Source organism: Numenius arquata, chromosome 2 (assembly GCF_964106895.1).
Source record: "Numenius arquata chromosome 2, bNumArq3.hap1.1, whole genome shotgun sequence".
In the NCBI taxonomy this organism is placed as follows: domain Eukaryota; kingdom Metazoa; phylum Chordata; class Aves; order Charadriiformes; family Scolopacidae; genus Numenius; species Numenius arquata.
The window spans coordinates 10,275,438-10,295,967 of record NC_133577.1 but is presented as its reverse complement, the minus strand read 5'-3'; the positions used below and the strand labels follow the sequence as shown (position 1 = coordinate 10,295,967).

Below are 20,530 nucleotides of genomic sequence, written 5' to 3'. Positions count from 1 at the left end.
TGCTTTAGAGGTTCCCAGGTGGAAATGATACACATTTCAACTCACCATGAATGAGTGTGTGTGAGTGTTCATAAAAATTATGTTAAAAGATTTAAATTGAGTTTTGTTTAACCCAATATTATCAGTCCCTTTTTTCTTCCAGACAGGTTTATCACAAGTATGTCAATAGAATAGATCAGATGTACTATTGTAATGGAGCTGTAGAGGCAGACTTAGTCACGGTATACTCACCATTACTATGCTGGAAAGCCTCTCAAGCAATGGTTCCAGCAAAGTAGTCTATGTTTTCTTTAACTAGTCAGTAATGTAATGTATTAGGGTAAGTAACATTTAAGGTGGTTTTTTAAAAATAATAATATTAATTTAAAAAAATAATTTTCCAGGAAGTGCTTGCATTTGGATAATTTTTAGGAATATATATCTCCTTGCATACTTTCCTGTGCTCATTCCCAACAAAGATCCAAAATGTCATATACTGGAATGATTTTATATTCACATAGCTGTAACATTTCTCTTAATGCTGTGCATACTTTCTACAGTTCTATTGCTAGTTTTGCCTGAAAGGATAGTGGTTACCCAACCTGAAAGATAAGTTTTATGATAGTGCTTTTGAACATCTGTGTTAATATGAATCCCATTGTTGATCTAAATTCAAATTTGAATGTTTAAAGAAAATACAGTTTGTATGGTTTGGCTTGTTACTCCCCTAGAGTAGAGAGAATTTCAGTATTAAACTTGCTGCTGTGTTTATGTCCCTATGCTTTGCGTTTGAAGTTGCCTGTTCTCTAGAGTAGTACTGATTTTCTTTGTCCCTTGATTTTTTTTTTTTTTTTTAGCTATGCAACTGATGTTGATGCTTCTGTACTCTTTGGGAATAGTTTGATGGTTTGTAGGAGCAGATCCAGAGGAAGTCTGCTTCCACAGTAAAAGAAGGAAAGGGAGACAGGATATGGATGCTAAACTGATCAACAAGCCATACGTCCTTCCTTCCTTCCCTCCCCCTGTTAGTTTGGCATACAATGTGCGTTAGGATGTCCTTTTTCACCTTGGATCTTTTCCGTGTAACTTTTTTTAGTTTTTCCTATATAAAATAACATTTACTGTTGCGTACCCTAACTACCATCAGCAACACATTCTGCCAGTAGAAAATGCTATAAAAATGGGAAAGACTATATAGATCTACCTCTGACGGTCCTGTAGACTACAAAGGAAAAATAGAGATGAGGGTGAAGGGAGGAAAAGGTAGATCATCTGGACAAAGTGATATAATACTCTGTTTGTCTACTTTGGGTGTTGTTATCCTGATGTCTTCTGTTCATGTTGTCTGCTGATGGTTTTACCTTATTTCCCTCTTTCTACATTTATGCTTTTTCTTCATTGCTTGACTAGGTTAGTTTTACTTCCTGTTTTGTAAAGAACAAATATGTTTAAAGGTCACTTTGTAAAATCAGGGAAAGGTCGTAGATTTTTTTTCTCATTAGACAGCTACCTGAGATCAAACTCTAGATCCTTTATGCCACTGCAACATAGAATCATAGAATTGTCTAGATCATCTAGTCCAACCATGAACCTACCTCTGATAAAAAGAACCGTCACTAAACCATGTCACTAAGCACTATGTAAGCCCGTCTTTTAAATACCTCCAGGGATGGTGCCTCAACCACTTCCCTGGGCAGCCCATTCCAATGCTTAATAACCTTTTCAGTGTAAAACTTTTTCCTAATATCCGATCTGAACCTCCCCTGGCGCAACTTGAGGCCATTTCCTCTTGTCCTATTGCCTGTGACTTGGGAGAAGAGACCAACCCCCGCCTCTCTACAGCCTCGTTTCAGGGAGTTGTAGAGAGCAGTAAGGTCTCCCCTCAGCCTCCTTTTCTCCAGGCTGAACAACCCCAGCTCCCTCAGCCTCTCCTTTTTCTCAGGTGCATGTTGTTTGGACATCTGGGGGGAAAGTGCATTAAAACGCAGAAGGCAAGTGAAAAGAGCATAACTGGAAAACAATGGGAAATAATATCCTTGGTGTCACCTCACCCCCAAGAAAATGTTATTTACATCAGTTCAAGTTTTAGGGGTTGGCTTAGCTTCTGTCTACCCAGGAGCTGGCAGTGGTGGAAGTCAGTAGGCATTCACGTGTACCCATATACAGAAGAGAGACTCAAAATTACTTTAAAAGTCCAGAAGGAAGGAAAAAATTATTCAGGCTTAGTGGGGTAAGAGAGGTAAAAGAATAATAAGATAAATAGACAAGGCAGACTCCTTGTTTAGTTCCTGAAGAAGATGGGTGGCTGTTTGGTGGAGTTGTGTAAAATATGCTTTTTCTGCAAAGGTGGTAACTCTTGGAGTATTGCATGTTATGTAGGCTCTGAGATAACAGGAGCCAGGAGACTCCAGGAGGAAAAGGTAAGAACAAAACTTGAGGGAAGAAAAGCAATGAGATGTTGGTTCTGTAAGGGCAGGGAAATGACAGTCTTTGGTATCTGGGTAGAAAGATATGTCAGCCTCGGCGCTAAGCCTGGCACAGGCACCTTAATGACATACGGAGAAATAAAGTATCAAGATGACATCGTGCTGAGTTATTTGCATGTTTCTCTCTGGCTTTCCTGTGGAGTGAGCCTGCCATGTTTTGTCTTCCAAGGAAGGCTCCTCATGGGCTATAAAATTCCCATTTCCCTCCCCACTTCAGTCCATGTTTCTCAACTCTTGCTGAGAGGAGCTGGTTCTACTCTGCAGGGCAACAGCAACACCCAAGTGGAGAGATACTGTTGTCCTTCACGATTTCGCTATTGATAACTCTCATGATTTTACTGCAAGATGAGTGATGCTTGTTTTAATTACCACCTCAGTTGCGGGAGTCAGTGATTAAATGAGAATCTCAGCTTTCACTTAAAAATAAATCTCCAACGTTTGTAGGTGTTGAGAAAGAGTTTGAAAATGTGGTAATGTGGTGTGAATTATACCCTAGAGTCTTAATGGCTAGGAAACAAAGCAGCAAATTAAAAAAAAACCACCTTCATTTTATTGCTATTTTATTATCTGAGGTTGCTATAAATCCTCATTATTTTTTTGGTGGCTGCTTTATGATGTTCAGCTACTCGGATTGATAATACAGCAGATCAAACATAACTTCTTCACTTCTAAGAGTTTTAATTAGAATTTCTGTGTAAACGTCTCTGCAGATTTTAAGCAGCCAATCGAGGAAATGTAAAGAGAAAAAAACCATCATTTTTATATGAGTATTCAGCACTGTTGGATAGATCTTGAGTTTACACATGAAAATTATTGAAAGCTACAGTCTCTTAACAAGTAGAGCAGGGCAGTGCCTCCTTTGGTTTTTGCATTGTGCCAGCTACTGTGTATGTGGACTCCAAACTTAGTAAAATTGGGAAACAATTAGTAACAAGAAGGCATTTTGTCCGTATTACAAAATGTGGTATTTGTTCCAAGGCAAAATTCTCTTTTCTTCTTAAATCTTTAAGGGATTCAGGACTAAGTCGTGTCGAACAATAGTGTGCTCATCCAAGGAGAACTACTGAGTGCATTTAATTACCCTCACTGGTTGTCTCAGCACAGAGTGCTGATTATAGATAATGCTAGCTTCCAAAGCACGTTCTTAGCAATAAGAGTGTTACGTTTATTTTGGTAGATCAAATACGCGCATTGCTTCAGACGTTCTTAGATGTCCAGCTGCTGTTTTGAAAGCAGAGTTTCCAGGCATAGCTGTTCCTTGCTTTGACCTCTTATGTTATTTTCTGGGGGGTTGGGTGGATTAAAAATTTTGTATTCCATTTCTCCCCCCGTAGTAATTCTACTAGACACTGAAAGTATTTGCAGATAAAAGACTTTTCCTGTTCCTGTCTCGTAACCCTGTTATTTATTTATTTATTTTCTTTTGAATGTAGATTTTAGTAATGTGCCTGATGTCACATCCAGCTTGAAAAGGAGCAGTACTGATGGCACTCTGGACCAAGTGCCACACAGGGAGAAGACTGATCCACCTTTCAGGGTAAGAAGGTGCTTGACATAGCAATCCTTATGAACAAAAAGACAGTGTTGTAGTGTTAATGCTCTGCATTTTGTGGGAAAGAATTTAACATATGACACAAATTTTGAAATTTTTTAATGTGTATTAGCTGTGCTTAGTGTTTATTATCTTGAGGTCACCCTGACAGGTCAGCATCTACGGCACAGCTGCTGCATCTCCAAGAGCAGTGTGATGGGGTCAAATTCATCTTTCTGTGTTGCTTGAATCCAGATCTGCAGAGAACAGTAAAGCTGTTACAGCTTTCTGACTGATTTGGTTTGGTTCATGTTTTCTTTTTGCTGATACTTCGAGGGCTTGTTGTTAAGATTGCAGTGACCATAGCAACACTCGCTTAACATCAGTAGTTTTAGACTGGACTCCAGACTTGGAGAGGTGCAGTGTTTAAGAGCCAGAGATTCCCACTCTCTAATTTGGAGAACCTTTATGCATCTGCAGTTACTGTTTGACTTCAGCTGGAGTAATAGATGCTCAGACTTTCTCTCAGTCAGGACTTTGGAAGCAGAGGCAAGGATCCCCAGAATTACTGTCCACCTTCAAATGGTCTTTAAAGAGCAATTTTTCATCCATTTTGCTCCGATTCAGTCAAATTGCAACCTGTGTCCGACTCAAGTGCATATTGTTTTGAACCCCCCAACTGCTAACATGGGTAGCGTTTTCATGTTGGTGGCCATGCTTTTACTAGGCATTGCCATTCTGGCAACAGAAATGGTTTTGTTATTTCTGTTCATGAGTTGGTTGTGTCTCCAAGCAAATTTGTGATAACACTTGCTTTACACTTTTGCATAACAGAAATTAAGTTAGAATTTTTATGGTCCTGGAATATATTACTGCCTTGTACTAGATTGTATGGAAAATTGGTAGAGATAAGGCAGAATGTAAAGACTTAGAAGACCAGAAGAGGGAAGAGATATTGTGCCTCTAGCTGTACTTACCCAGAGGACCTGATCCTCTCTCATTTTTTGTATGACTTTGTAGTCTACTTCAGTCTGTTATAGGTAACTTTATGCAGGTTTTTTTGAGAGTAAGCCCAGTGATTGTGAGTCTCTAGCCCATCTCCTGCTGCACAGGGGATTCCCACAGAGATAATCTATATCCTGTGTAACACATTGCTTACGCTCCTAAAAAGTCTTTGCAACCAGACAAGAGTAAACTGGATTTTTCTCTCCCTAGGACACATTGTTTGTTTGGAAGGGGTAATGCAGATTTCTCCGCTGTCATGTTTTGGGGCTTCTGTCTGTTTTAGGGGCAGGGATCTTTGCTGGAGCACAGTGGAGGTGGCCCCAAGGCTTTGGATGTCCTGGTGACTAGCTGCACAAGCAGGCTGGTGTTTGGCCACCTTTCCCTGGGTGCCCTGCTGGGTGCCCTGCTCACCCAGGATACGCGCCTTGGGGTACGCGTTGCCCCCCATGCACTGTGTGGACATACACAACTGAGTTCCCGTCCTGCTGAAGGGGAGGAGATTCTGGGGCTTTAGCAGAAAAACAAAGCCTCTTCTGATCGTCTGTGTCAAATACACCAAATGACAGAAAATTAGGGAGAGTTCAGCAGGATTTAAATTTAAATACACAGAGAGCAATTCATGTATATTAGTTGTTGCTTTGAACGCACTAAATTTGCTCCCATGCTTTAAATTACATGCTGCAATTGAAGCTAAAAAGAAAAAAAGAGGGGAGAAAACAGACAGGTCTGCTCCCTGCCCTCTCTCCAGCCTCGAATCTGTCACATCTAGCAGTATTAATGGCTTGTGCACAATTTGCTGAAGTAACTGCCCCTGCCATATTGCAGTTCACTTCTTGGGTTGGCATGGAGGTCTGGTAGTGTCATTTGAAAAATTCTCTGAAGCTGTCCTAGTTTTGTAGGTATAAGGAGGGGAAATAGTTTGGCAATCAGAGGCAGTCTGACTTGAACTGCAGCTGTAAACGAGTCTGTGACAGCTCTACAATTTCTGCAAATGGTTTGTAATTGATTGCTGTCTTTCTGTTGGAGGGTGCCTATTACTGTCAGAGCTTTTTGTCTGACCCTTTTGATTTCTCCAATAGATGTAGAATTAAAAAAAAAAAAAAATCAAACCTCACAGTAAATTTAGGTAGTGTATGTTGTATGTGCTTTTGTGATTGGGTATAAAAGGAATTAAAATGATTTCTGTTTTTATAGCTGTGATTTGGTTCGGCACGCCAGATGAACAATAGCTATTGCTAATAAAAGCTGCTCTGAGGAAATTGTGCAGCCTCAAAAAGCATAGCATCTGGATTTGGGTTTGGTGTCCTCCTGTTCCCCCCCGCCGCTCCCCGGCTTTGCCTTCTGTTTCCTGCATGTGCTAACCTGACCCGTGCCTGTGGGAGAGCAGTAGCGCAGACACCTCAGCATTAGGCGACATTGCAGAACTATGGGGGAGAGGAGATCTGTAAGCACAGCTCTGTGGAGAAGACGTTGGTGGCGCTAAGAGGTTCTTGGAACAACAAGCAGTTTGGGAATATTTCAGGGGGGAGACAGCTAGAGATGCTCACTTCCCAGTTGACAGCAACTGTAGATGCTATTACGTGGCTCTGAGGGAGCAGACTTCTTTGAAGTTTGGTTGATTTTTGTCTCGTAACATGTAAGTAAATAAAAAAAACAGCCTTAAAGCTTTGCATTTAATGATTGCATGTCTGATTTCTGGATTTTGTGTTTCTCATTTGGAGTATTTTTGTTTCTTTGTTTTTTCACTACTATTTTCTTCATCTCATACCAAGCTAAGGTTAAGCATCATCTTAACTGAACATACAGTTAGGCATTTCAGAAGTGCCTTGTAATCTCAAAGGAAAAAATCTTTGGTTGCACGTGTACTACATCCAAACACGCGTTGATTCACACGTTCATTCATTCATTTTTTGTAGTCTGAGAAATGAATGAATTTAGAGTAGTTGCATGTTTGTCTTTCATCTGAGAGCTAACAGATGAACTAGAAGAGCCATAGAGGATTGTTTCATTCCAGAAATGGAAGCTGTTCCTTAAGTTATAAAATATTATTAAAAACACGTGGACATCAAGAACTATCCATTCTGGATACTCATTAGTTTTGTCAGCTCTGTATTCTCTAGGATGCCCCATTTATACCTTTAATACCTTTAACTTTATTTTTTGTTTTATTAAACAAGGATAGATGTTATACTTTTAACACACTCTGCTGCAGTACATTTTCAAACTGTGTTAAAATACTGTTTATGTGGCAGTGGCGTGTCGTCCTTGCAATTGTTGGTTCTGGAGTATGTAGGCGTACTGTTGACAGAAGAATAGAGGACCTCAGAAAATCTGAGGATTGAGAATGCCTGTCAGTGCAATTAGGTTTAGTTGTGTTTAATCATTTTGAGAACTAATTGTCCGTGCTCAGTTGACAAATCCTGGTATGTTGACAGTTGCCAAGAATCAAGCTCTCTGTACATCAAAATAGCACAAAGCTGAATAAAAAATGCAACTTTTCCTTTAGCTAGTCATGATTTCTAATTGCAAACTGTATTGGTAAGAAATGTTTTCTCTAGCCCATGGTTCTTTTAAGATGGAGTTTAGTAGTCTGTTACTAACTTGCTTATCTTTACCTAGTATTTTCAATATATTAAACATAGCCTTTTATGAAAGATGAAGATAACTAAAAGGTGAAATTTTACCATATAAGTAACTACTATTCTAAGGTCTCTTGTAAGACTGCTATCATCTGACTTTCAGTTGCTTTTTGAATATCATCAGAGATAAGTATTTCCCAAATCAAATTTTAACAGAAGGAAAGAAGTAACTTAATGTAAATGCATGTGTGAGAGGGGAAAAATGTATTTTCACTTTAAAAGTTCATAAGAAAAAAAACTTAGAGTAAGCTCTGTGCAAATATTTCACATAACTTCATTATATTCTCAGCTGTATCTTAGAGTTCTTTAAGAAACTTAAGAACCACAGTAAAAATAGCTAGTGTGATGCTTTGTAATCACGGTAAAAATAGTGAATGCAGAATGGTTTTATGCTGGCATCTTCAAAAATTAACATTGCAGATGCAGAAACGGAAGCTAGTGTGATGAGAAACTTTGACTGTTAACAAGAATTTGCTTTCTAAAGAATGGCCAACTGGTTTGATTTTGTAATGCTTTTGAAGTGGTGCTATATTTCTTTCAAACAATGTAATAAAATTGATTCTGGGAATAAATTGGGTGTAGAGACTTTCAGAAATTGCCTCTGCTGTTGACTCTTAAAATAGTCAATCTGCTCTCAGAACAGGTTACTGATCATACATCAGTACGTATATATGACAAGTCTATCCCCATCAACTCTTAATAAAAAATAAATATAAAATAAATAAAAAATACTACACACTGCAGAGGGAGTAAACTAACCATTCTTAATGCAATGAACAGAAATTATGGTTAAAGATCCCTCAACACCTTTCCCTGGCATGGGCTGCTTTAGATTAGCTCAACTCATTCCTTCTCCTCTCCTGCTTGACAACCATGTTCACTTTCCCTCCATCTGGTGAGGAAATGAAGAACTTGTGACCGGTCTGCTCAGCAGAGCACATGGTACCTTTGGCAAACACAAATCTGCATCTCCTGCAGGGTGGAGCATTTTCATCAAACCCTTTCAGCTTTTTGTAGAGATGAGGTTCAAGTCAGTGTAATGGCCCTACTGGAAATCTCCATGTTTATAGATATAGGGGGAAAAAATAAAGGTGAAGAATTATGGTACTTGTGCATTTCAGAAGTCTGCTTTTGAGTACTCAGGTTTCCTATGTAATGTCAAATCAGCCTTCCAGTGCTTTTGAAGCTTGTACATTCTGTTTATTGTGATGCCAATTGCAGACAGTCCTCTATTTGCCAGAGAGGAGCTTTTGCACGTGCAGTGAGAAGTAGATGTTTCCATGAACTCTGCACGTCTGGGACCATGGTCAGAAATCTAGGTTTTGGTCTCCCTGCATACAGTCCCACTTCTCATGCTCAAGGAGCCAACGTGCAAACGTGCCTAACTTGGACAACTGTTGAGGTTTTTCTTCCAACCCATATAAAGTGTGTGTGCAATTAAGGAGCTGATTTGCATGTCAAATGCTGCCCGAGCGGTGTGAACGCAGAGGCTGGGACTGGGTCAGAACGCAAACCCATCTTCCCTCTTCCGCGTCATCCGACTAACACAACAAGGTTCCCAAAACAGTGCTTTTCAACAGATGCAAAATGCATGTGTCATGATTTCAAAAAGGAAATCCTGTTGTTACCTATTAGCTTATTTCACACGGCTATTTCTGTAATGAAAATCAGCGAGTATAGAGCTTACTGCATTTGTGGTTTTGGCCTCTTGTATATACAGCATAGCCTTGTACTGGAGGGATGGTTTTCATAAGTTGAAGACATTAATATTTTGTCTTCAAACTGTCTAGAACTGATTTTGAAACCCCTTAATTAGAAGTAACACTAAAGCCATCAACTTCTCATGCAGATAGAGTAATTTAATACCTCAAAATCCTGAGGTACAATATACATTCTAGGTCTAGGTTCGAACCTGAATGAAAGAATGTGCATCTTGTTGCTGGTCTGAATACTCGATTGTTAAAAAAATGTGTGGTTTGATTTTGGGGAGAGGAAGGGGGAAACTGCAACAGTTGCCATGGAACAGTAGAGGTGAAAGCAGTTAGTAATCATTACTCATGTAGTCCAATCCCAGCACAAAATTAATACAATTGTTTAGCATTTATGGATGATTTGAATGGTATTTTTGATTCCAGAGGAAAGCAAGTGGATGCTAGGAATGATGTATTCCTCTGAAAACATTGTAGAAGCATGTGGTCTGTATCATATGTGCTGTGGCACATATGTTCAGGGCACCATTATTCAAAACACACCCAACAGCCTTTTATTGGCACTTGCGCTAAATGTAAGCCTATATATTCAGTTGCAGCGGTTCATTTATTTATTTTAATGTGGTGATGGCACTCATTCACTCCGAGATGAGATAGGGATCATCAGTCTGAATGTGTGTATATAAGCAGTGGGTAAATGTCAATAAATGGTTCTTCATCCCCACCAAAGTTAAACAGTTTCCTAGTATGACTTTTCGGTGAGAAAGTTAAAGATTTACCAAAATATGCTGAATTAGAAGGAAGATTTGCAATGATACGATGCATAAAACATAAAAACTGACAAGTACAAATCATGTTTTGATTACATTTAGGATGGTGTGGCAGTGTATGTATGTTAACATGCATCTGGTAGATTTCAGAGCCATGTTTCCCTCCATTTGGTATAAATGGCATCCTTTCTTGCTAGACAGTTAGTGACTACCCCCAAAATATCCTTAAAGAAACAACATTGAAATAAAACTGCAGCAAATCTAAAAAGAAAAAAGAAGTGCATGTGGAGCAATTTTGTTAAGCAAAGACTGTAAAAATCAAAATTCTTGGAAGGTGGGTGTAAATTACTAGTAAAATAATCAAGTAACCATCAGTTGTTGAGCTACATTGAAAGAAAGCCAAGCAGAAATGACCAGAAGCTCAACAGAAGTTACTCTGGGAAAAGTGAAGTAAGAGGAAGAAAAAACTACTGGTATGCCCCTATGGCCCCAAACCTATTTCTTGCATGGAGGCAATTCTGGTTAAACGATGTTCATGGTGATATCTTCTCATTAGCTCTATTTTCCATTGCCCAGGCACTTCCCACTTGCACAGCATGTCATTAATTGCAGGAGAGCTGCCTGCCTGAAGGTTTGCTCAGCAACCATAGGACATTAAGGGTCTTTCCTTTTTTTTTAATCGTGAGAACTTCTCTTTAGCAGTTGATGAGATCCAAAAGCTTGGGGAGTAGTCCGCAATTAACATCCTTTTTTTCCTGTTCTTTGTAGGAAAGGAATTAACAACTTAGTGCTCTCAAAATCATGTAAACTCCTCTGCAATCCAAGTGTCATTTCCTTCCAGATGTGAGATGCATTTAAGGAGTCTAAGAGCTAACATGGGAAAATAGCACGTGTCCTCAGCAGTGGTTTTCCTTGATTCAGTTGTGCCTGGAGGGGACAGTTCTGCCTTGAAAGCATGACAGAAGCCCGTGGGGAGCTCTGCTAATTATTGTGCTTCCCCTGCAGACAGCCCAGCCTGTGCTGAGCCCAGCCAGAGCTGCTGGCTTCAGCGGTGTGGAGCTGCGGCCAGACCCCTGCTGTCATCGTGCACCTTTTGAGAAGGATATCGGTGATATGAGTAAAACTGTAGCCTGTGAAAAGTCTGTAAGAGTTTTGCTAATTAATTTAGGTTTCGGTATTTTATTCCACCCCTTAGAAGAAGGCACCAGAACTGATGAACTGTAGGTTACACTGGCTGTAAACCTACCAGTGAGTGTCTGCTGCTGACTGCAGTCCTGGATTTCACTTTGTTGCATTGATCGTGTAGTTCTTTAACTGTAGCAGAGCCACCCTACTGATGGCCCAGAATTCAAATATAAGAGTTGCCTGTCTTGGCTGACATAGTGAGGAGCCTTGAAACCATAACGCTTAAAGCATGAAAGGTGCTATATCTAGAGTGAACCTGTAAGCAGACATTAGGTCAAACCATAGATGGAGACCTATATGCACAGCTACTGCTGGGGAGGCATGAGAAAGGCAAGAAAGAAGAGCAAAGGGAGACTGTGCAGTTCTTGCAAGCAGAGGTGTGAACTTGTGTTCTGTGCTGTTACATTGAGTCGCTGGGGTTTAGGGTGGGGAGGTGGTATTTGATGTCTTTCCTCTGGCTGAAAGAAATGTCCGCTCAAAAGTACTGTGACAGTTGTTAGTGTAAAATGTGCAGAGGGTTTTGATGGGGAGAAGAAATTGTGTTGTGTTGATGCTTGCAAACGAAAGAAGCTGGTGGGAGATGACTTACGATACAGCTTTTCTTTGTAGTCTTTTGGGGAAAAAAACAAGAGGCTTACCTGCGGGTGAAAAGGGAATTGTATGATAACAGTCCTGGTTCATTGCAGCAGGATATGATCAGCAGGGTCTCTGGGGACGCTTGTGACTTCACCCATGAAGGGCAGGAAGCTGCGCTGGAGTCCACCACCCTGGGCCTCCAAAGGCAACCCCAGTCACCTGCAGTGAGTGCAGGATATGACGGCAGCATTTCACTTTGAAATCAAAGGCAGAGATATCTAATCGTGTTTCTGACAGACCCGGGGAACTGGGTAACCTCTCTGCCAGCTGTAGATTATTTGCTGGTTTGTGTTTTTTTTTTTTTAAGACTGAGATACTGCTCAGTTACAGTGCTGACAATAACATACGTGTTTTTCCCTTGCAATGCTGAAGCATTTAAGCACAATTTTAGCACATGCCGAGTTGGGTGATGTGCCCAGCAATTACCTATAGGACACAAAGTCACTTTAAAGCCCTACAAAGTTGCAATACAGGACTTCAGACAAAAACTGCATTCTGCGTATCATCATATACTTCAGTGAGGCTTTGATTCATGTTTTGTGCTGTCAGGAACATGTAAAGCCAAAGGTAGACCTGAAATGCCAGAACTGAAAAAATCTGCTACCTGCAGCAGATTCTGCAAAAATTCAAAGATAACAAAAAGATACCTGAAAGGAAGGAAGAGGGAGGAGAATTAAAAAAAGTAAGGGGTCAGTTGATTCAGATGCACAGGGAAGTTCCAGCAGATTTTCATGTTTTGTTACCTGTTGTCCATAGCACTCTTGTTCCTTCTCTCTCTACTTGTTAACATACTGTGGGCAGCCCTTCACTCACAGGGTGACTATTTCCTTCTGAGACAGCAGAATCCTTCTGTAGAACCTAAGGAAAACCCCACCGAAACCAGGGGAGAGGCTGATGTGGATTTCAAGGGGTCCACATTTGTCTTTACAGGGGGATTATTGCAACTTTTAACATTTGAAATGCGATATGCCTACAACTAACAAGAAGAGGTAAGGGTCACCCTCTCTGACTCTAAAGGCGGCACAATGCAAAAATTTATTATGAAAGATGAACACAACTGCAAAGAAAATGTCTCAGTGGTTGCCATAGTTTCTAATTCAGCACCAGAGAAAAGTTTTTGCATTCACCACAGAACACTTTGGGTGAGAATGTTGCAAACAGTATTTAAGATGCTTGAAAATAAAAATTAAATACAAATTCCATATAAACATTTGGAACGTTAACTAGTTTTTTTATTGCTGGAATTAAAGCAGACGTCTTCACTGTGGTCAGTTATGCTTTGAAAATACATTTTGAAGGCATTTAAAAAACACGTTACTAGTATAATAAGCGTGATAGAAAAATACTTAGAAAAATCATCCACCCACATTTGTAAAAAGTAAAAAGCAGAGTCCCTCTAGATCACTGTAGAGATCTGAAGACCAGCTGAATTAAACCTGAGCTTATAACGCTTACAGACCACGAACATCACAGAGCTCCTGTTTAGTACAGGGGGTGTATGTACATATTGTCTGTTTTCGTATATATATGTGTGTGTGTGTATACATACATATAGACACACAAACACTTATATCTAAAAAATACATGTTGTGTACACAAATTATGCTCCTGCTTCACTGGTGGTCCAGACTGATGTTATTAAGTAGCCCACAAGCTCTCAGAACTCTCCCGGAGGCAACTGCTGTTTCCTTTCATTCAAAATATATACAGGCAGAGCAAAATTAGCCTTTTACCTTCATGCGTTAAGGGCAAAAGCAGGATGGGAAATGAACTCGATGCAGATAAGCGCACCTAGACATGTCGGGACAATAGAGGGAAGCCTGTATTATGAAGGATGTTACTGTTATGGTAACTATCAAGCCTGGTGCCACTAAAATGGAAAGATGAAAACCAGATGTCTGTAAAGGGAATGTGTGTTACTCAAAGCACACAGGAACAAACAACAAGGCCATGTCATTTTCCCAGTCATCTTAAAAGTATTTCAAGGTGATTGATTATTTTACGTGTGAATTTTACATACAAGGCATATTCTTGAAGAGGGCTTGAATGTTTGTTGCTTGTTTCTGGAGAAGAAGAAAGGCTAAATAAAATGCTTTCATTCGTTTCGTTTATTTTAGTTTGTGTTTTTCACTTTTTTGATTTATCCAAGTCCCTCAATAGGAGTTGGAAATATTACTAAAACATCGGGTTTTTTCTAATGAACACACATTAAAAAAATCTTTTAATTGGTAACATCTTTTAGCTGGCATATGGCTAGCTAATAACTCAGACTTAATTAGCAAATCTGGGGAAGAATAACTTCCTAATATGGAATTAAAAAGGCCTGTCATTGTTTTTCATCTGAGACTGACGATATTGCTTGGACCTGAAATTTAACAGCCTTTTTTATTTTTTTTTTCCTGGTCCCAGTGGATGAGCTGTGTTTTAACACACATCTAGTACAAAAAGAGAGTTTGACATTGCCACGAATCATGCTGATAGAAAATGGAGAAAGAGCACCTTTCCAGAAAGTATAGTTACACTCTTAATAAATGTACATCTGGTGACCTGACCTGTGTTAGTTTTTCAGTGCTGTACGTGGCACTGTAAACATTTAATTTCCACAGACTAGTCATTTTTTTTTCTCTTCAGCCTTGGTCTGTGGATCCCTAGGGCCTGTGTACTACTGCAGAGGCAACCACTAATGGTGGGTAAGAAAAGTAGCCTTGTCCATGCTACACAGTAGTCCATATAATTGGATTTTTTAAACCAGGCTGTGCGTCCATTGAAAAATTGAACATTAGGGAGCAGGCAAAACCTCTCTCTTGTTCCTTTGAGACCATTCCCTCAGTTTTCTGTTATGTAGTCTTCACACCCAGTGAATCCGATCTCTGCCTCCAAAAGAAAGGACATAGTCCATCAGCTATTGAGAGGTTCCCACTATTGTGATGAGTTCTGCCAGCCTTATCAGCAGGGTGTTGTTTCAGGGCTCCAGCGTTGCGGTTCCTCTGATAGGCGGCTGCTTGGCAACTGAGCTTCACGGTTTGGCAAATGCTGAGCTGTCAAGTTGCGCTAATGATTTGGAAAGAGATGGATGTGAGTTTAATTGCAGTAATTAAAGGAGAGGGCTGTCTTAATCCCTTCCTTGTATGAAGGTGAATATCCTTGAAGCCGCTGAAGCAGCACGCTCATAACCAAGGATATAGATGCCCAGGCTTGGTGTATCATTTGGGTTCATGGAAAGGGTTTGCTCAGAGAGCAATAGAGGGTGACAAGGGCAGTGTTGAGTGAAGCCTTATAGATACCATCACTGCACTCTTCACAGGGCTGCGATAGAGGGAACATGGGCATTACTGTGGTTTATTATGCCACTGGTATAGTTCTCATTTTATTAATGAATTGCTTGTCAGTCTTCTAATTCTTCAGCTCAGTGGTGTCATGTTCTATAATGTTTTATTTAAAGTTGCATTGTTTTTAGAATAATCTAGCTGTAGACCTGATTGGTTTTGTGTAAATATATCAACATGGGGACTTTTACTTTCAACCCTGAATTGATTACTGAGCACGGTTTAAATTTCTTTTTATTGATGTAATTACAGCTAAAAAATTCAAACAAAGGACAAGCACAATTATGTGAAGAAACCATCCAGAGAGCTGCCTATTTGTTTTTCATTTTATCATTGTAAGAGCATTTGTATGCCACACCATTTAGTGGCATGTACCCTTGACAGAGCATCGGTACCACTGATAATTCATGCTGACCTTCAGGGCAGTCAGCACCCTCTAGATATTTTTAGGCGTTTGGCTAATTTTCTCAAAGCACCTGATGTTTTGTTTATGCAGTAAATTTCACGGGCACAGAGGCAGGTACATTTCTGGGGAGATAAAACCCACCTTCCCTTGCCATAACTGCACTTTGTCCTGTATTTGCTACATCAAGCTATTTATGAAAAAAAAGAATAAATCTTCTCATCTGGCACGTTTTTCCACGTTTGTAGGATTAAAGGGAGGCATGGCAGGTCTATTTGTGCTCTCGTACGCTGCTTAGCCCCGTTACACTGGGACGTTGACAGCGTCTCCGATTTTCGTTAATCAGCACAAAGGAGAAACTTCGGCGCCTGAGCCTCAGAGAGCAGGTTTGCTCGTGGGGGAGCTTCCTTCCCAGGGACCTTTTTTTTTTTTTTTTTCCTTTGGCAAAGTTTGTATTCGTAAGCCACAATGCCCGCCTTCCGGAGGAGTAAAACCAGAGCTAAGAGTTTAGCGTTGGCTCGTAAAACCCAGCAGCAGGCAGCAGCAGCGTACGGCTCCCTGCACAGGATGCTCTCTGTGGTGAGTCCCGCAGGGTTAAGCTGGGGGGGTGCCGCTTAATTAGGCTAAGGTAGGTGATGGGGGCTGCACCAGCCTGTCTGTGCTTGATAAATAGCGGCTGCCCCAGCATGGGGAATCAAATAATGGATTCTGGGAATGTGTAGTCGGTGGGTGAGTTGTATACCAGTGCAGTGCATGGGAAAAGATTTGGGCTTTTTGAAGTTTTGGGGGAGGGAAGGGTGGGTTGGTTGCCTGTGCTGTTTGCTGCTGGGCTCAAACGCAACGGTTATTTCTTGCGTCTGTCAGAGAAAGGACAAAGTCACGATCCAGATTTTGACAAGAAGTGGGATGTTGAAACGAGATTCTTCAGGGAAATTTGGAAATAACTGCAGCATGAATGTTTTTAACTATTTCTCTGGTTTGTGACTAATAATTTAGGATTGTGGAAAAGGGGAGGAAAATAAATGCATAATCAAGGTACTGCTGGGGGAATATAAGAAGGCTGTGAATGTATTACACAGGTGGTAGAAAAATACTTGAGCCTTCTGCATTAAGATTGGCAACATCAGGACAAGAACGCGGGGAAGGAGAAAATGACAATATTTTCACAGGTTCAGGGTTTGAGAAAATTTGCATTGTGTGCTTTAAATACTACCTGACAAGAGTCTCCTTTTCGTGGCCTGGGCTGTAAAGGTTCCTCTCTTTTTGTTTGCCTCATGCTCTCATCTGTATGTTTAGTATGGTCAGGATATAACCTTCTGTGTTGGAACTGATTTGTGTTTTACCTTTGGCGTACGATGGGTTTTAGAGATTTTAGAGATGCTGAGCACAGCATCTAGGAACTCAGTGGAAGCTGCTGGTCCTTGGGACGTGGTCGACGCAGGCTCTTGGGCGCAGATCCCTGCTGCGTGACTTGGTTTGTAACTAGTGCGTCAGTCCCAATCCTAAGTCACCAGCGGTTCTTCCTCTATACCCAGGGAGAAGGATGGGCTTCTCTCTCTGTGTGGCAGCTGAGAGGGAAGATTTGCCACCATGCAATTCATATTAATAGCTCAGGCCCCATGTCAGGTGGGTTGCATCTTCGCTGTTTTACACAGCCATGTGTTCAGCCTTATTCCAGGCCTTGACCCGTGCTGTTGGGAAGGAGTTACAAGGTCATCAACCCCTCTTCTTACTGTACTTGAGACTTCTAAATGAGGTTGGTGACACCTACTCGCATTACTGGAACAGGCTGACTTCGCTAATGTAAATGTCCCTGAAATAGGGAAATTCTGGCTCAAAGACAAAAGTTTATCCTTAACTCCTCCCCTGTTGTCTGGTCTGGTAGGGCAGCTCTTCAAAATGCAGCATAGAGGGGTTGCTTCTCCCTCCTTAAAGCCTGACTCTAACTATGCTTGGCGTCTTGCTACAAAGGATCTGAGTGGGCACTTTTTAAAAAATATATCTTTCCTTTAGCAATGTTTTAAATATTTTGATTAAAAGACATGCAAGAGACATGGCGAAACAAAACCAGACCCCTGAAATTTCAGCTGTGTCAGTCGGGAACAGTTTCATGTTCGGAGTGGCCTTGAAGTTGGGAAAAAAAGGAGAAGGACAAGTGGCGACCGAGGCTACTACTTTGTTTTTAGGTTCTGTTGCCCAAAGCTGAGCAGCGTTTTGCCCAAATACCTGTGGGGAAAATCTCATAAGGCAGTTTTCAGTAAAACTTTGAGGTTTTTTTTCAGTCTCAATAAACAATTTAGAGGAGTGCACATACTGTATTGGTGTGTAACATAAGGCAACTTTTTTTTCAGTCTTTAAGGAAATTACAGCCTGCAACTTTTTAGCCTTTTACATTGCTTGGTTACAAAGTACTTCCCAGTCTGAGGATGACAGAGCAGTCTAGAGACTGATGGACCCACAAAAAAACCAACAGCTCTTCTAGAGAGAAGCATCTTCCAACACAAAGGAAAAGTGATGGACATCTCCAAAAGCCTTCCTTCTTCACAGAGTGAGGGATGTAAAGAGGTCTCTGGCCAGTTGTTCATTTCTCAAAATCCCATGTAATTGTATTTCTTTTGCTGACTGGTGCATTCAGTCTTCCTGGAAATACGTACCTCGGGCAGAGCTGAGCTGTTAGCTGTTGGTTTTTAGAGGGTACAAGACTAATCTGTTTCTGCAGGATGTCTTCTGAGCACGATTCCTCTTCAGATAAGGAATTCAAAGGATTGGTGATCACCCTGTAGACGTGGTCAGTGTCCTGCTCAAGGGTACAGGAGTCTGAAAGCTCATCAAAGAACAGGCATGGTTTTAACCCTCCCAAGGAGTCTTTCTTAGGCTGTAGAGTTTTCTAAGCCCATTCAAAATATTTGTTTCCATCACTTTTTCAAACAAACCCGTATCAACTGATGGAGTACATGAGGTGTATAAATGAGGGTAAAATAAACAGCAATGAGCAGAGACACCATAACACTAATTGACCTTGTGCAGCATTTATGCTCAATCAGTATCATTCAGTAGAAAGTCACAGGGTAGCCATGAAATTGTTGTGCTAATGCTTAACCACTGCTGATTAATGTCTTCTGCTCTGTCACCAATTAATTTTATGGAGATTTTTAACTCTGGTGGGGATAGCACAGCTTCAAATGATGATATGCTTGTCTGCAAGGAGGAAAGAAATTCTCCAAAAGGTTCTTTGTAAGAGTATCCTTTTGTTCAGTTTAAAGGAATAATCTCTAATATTTCAGGGGTATTACTGATAATGGGATGTGCTTCATGTCCATCTGACAAGCCGAGCACCACTGTGGTGGCTGGCTGCTATGGGTCAAGCTGACAATTATGTGGGCTGGAATTTTCCCTTCTAAGGTTACTGTGAGCAGTCCTCACTCACAGGGAATTCCCCCTGCAAAAGGATGTAGGACCTAACTGTGAGTCACAAACATGCAGGGATGAAAAAAAAGTTTCTCAAGGCTGCTTCCACGCATCCTTCAGTTTTCTTAGAGCATGAGGCAGGAGGCTGCTCCCCCTGACTGCGAGGTCTGTAGAAGGGTTTATACAGCTTTGTTGGAAAATCTGTGAAAATGGCCAATGAAGCAGCACAGTTCTGCTTAACTTCATTCTCTCTGGAATGCACGTATTTGTTTTTTCTATAAATCCTTCATAAGCACCAGTTGACTTTTTCGACTCTGACATTCAAATCTAGCACTTTTAGTCTAAATTTTTGGATTTTTAGCCTCATCTCTCTGCTGTTCAGTGCCAAAGGCAAGCTGAAGCTGCTTGCCATCTCCTATAAATGTTGCTGAAAGTGGCACACATAAGCTCAAGTGATGGATTTTGGAGAAAGTTAGTTACTTCCACTGTGTACTCTCCAGCTTTTCTCTGCACCCATTTGTGTTGCAACCTTGCCCACAGTCAGTCATCTGGGCTTTTCTTCTCACCAACTTAAATGTTGTTATTCTGATAAGCTGCACACTATAAAGGTTGTCATAAATCATTTTTTTTACTATTTGCTAAGCACAGTCTTGGCCTTGTGCAAATAAAAGATGTTGCGTGCTCAAGAAGTTTACCCAATGTATCCGAGAGTCAAATCTGCATGTTTTAGCCATTGCAGTGTCATTGTTAGAGCAAATTCAGGGTAAATTTCCACCTTAATTCATGGTTATGGTGTCAACTTGGGGCTCCTCTTGAGACATCTTGGTTTAAGGGCACTGATAGCCAAAAGGCACTGGAGGCAAAAGTAGCATCCAGAGCAGTGTGGAAAAAAGATGGAGATCCCAACCTGGGTGGTAAGGCAGTTTTAGGAGGAAATATGAAGCAAGAATAGTTTTTATTCCTCTTTATTTATTCATTGTGAAGTCTCTCATGAATACCGGGCTTTTGGTCCGGAACCTAACGTATACTTTGTGATTTCCCTGGCAAAATGTGTTTCTGCATCTTCTATGGTCTGTGCAATGTGTAGGAGTGAATGTGAAACACTTCTGTGATCAAGTAGCCATGTAAATGCCACAGTGGACACAAGGAGTGAGAATCAGGTCTGGATATAGCACAGTCTGAAAGTCTCCCATAAAGGAAAGGACAGAGAGCAGCAAAGCTGTGGGAAAGGACCGGAGCCTACAAGCAATACTGGAGGACAAGGGCTTTTTTCCTTTAATGCCAGTCTTGCAAACACAAAGTGCTTGTATGTTCAGAAACATACTAAAGTTTCTAAAAATCACTACTTGTCAACAGTATGGCTGAGAGGTACGTTAGGGTAATCCTGTGCCTTGGCCAATTATGGGGAACAACATCCGACACCAAAATTATGTTGCTTAGGTGCTCAAATAGT

At 40.8% G+C, this 20,530-nt stretch overlaps 1 protein-coding gene across 2 annotated transcripts in view; it reads left to right on the top strand.

Moving 5' to 3' along the window:
* Positions 1-20,530, top strand: part of TIAM2 (TIAM Rac1 associated GEF 2) — a 92,706-nt gene that overhangs the window by 54,415 nt on the left and 17,761 nt on the right. For both annotated transcript variants that reach the window (XM_074162195.1, XM_074162188.1), the window contains one exon: positions 3,899-4,002. In XM_074162195.1, coding sequence (XP_074018296.1) covers positions 3,899-4,002 — 104 coding nt within the window. The remainder of the gene's footprint in view (positions 1-3,898; positions 4,003-20,530) is intronic.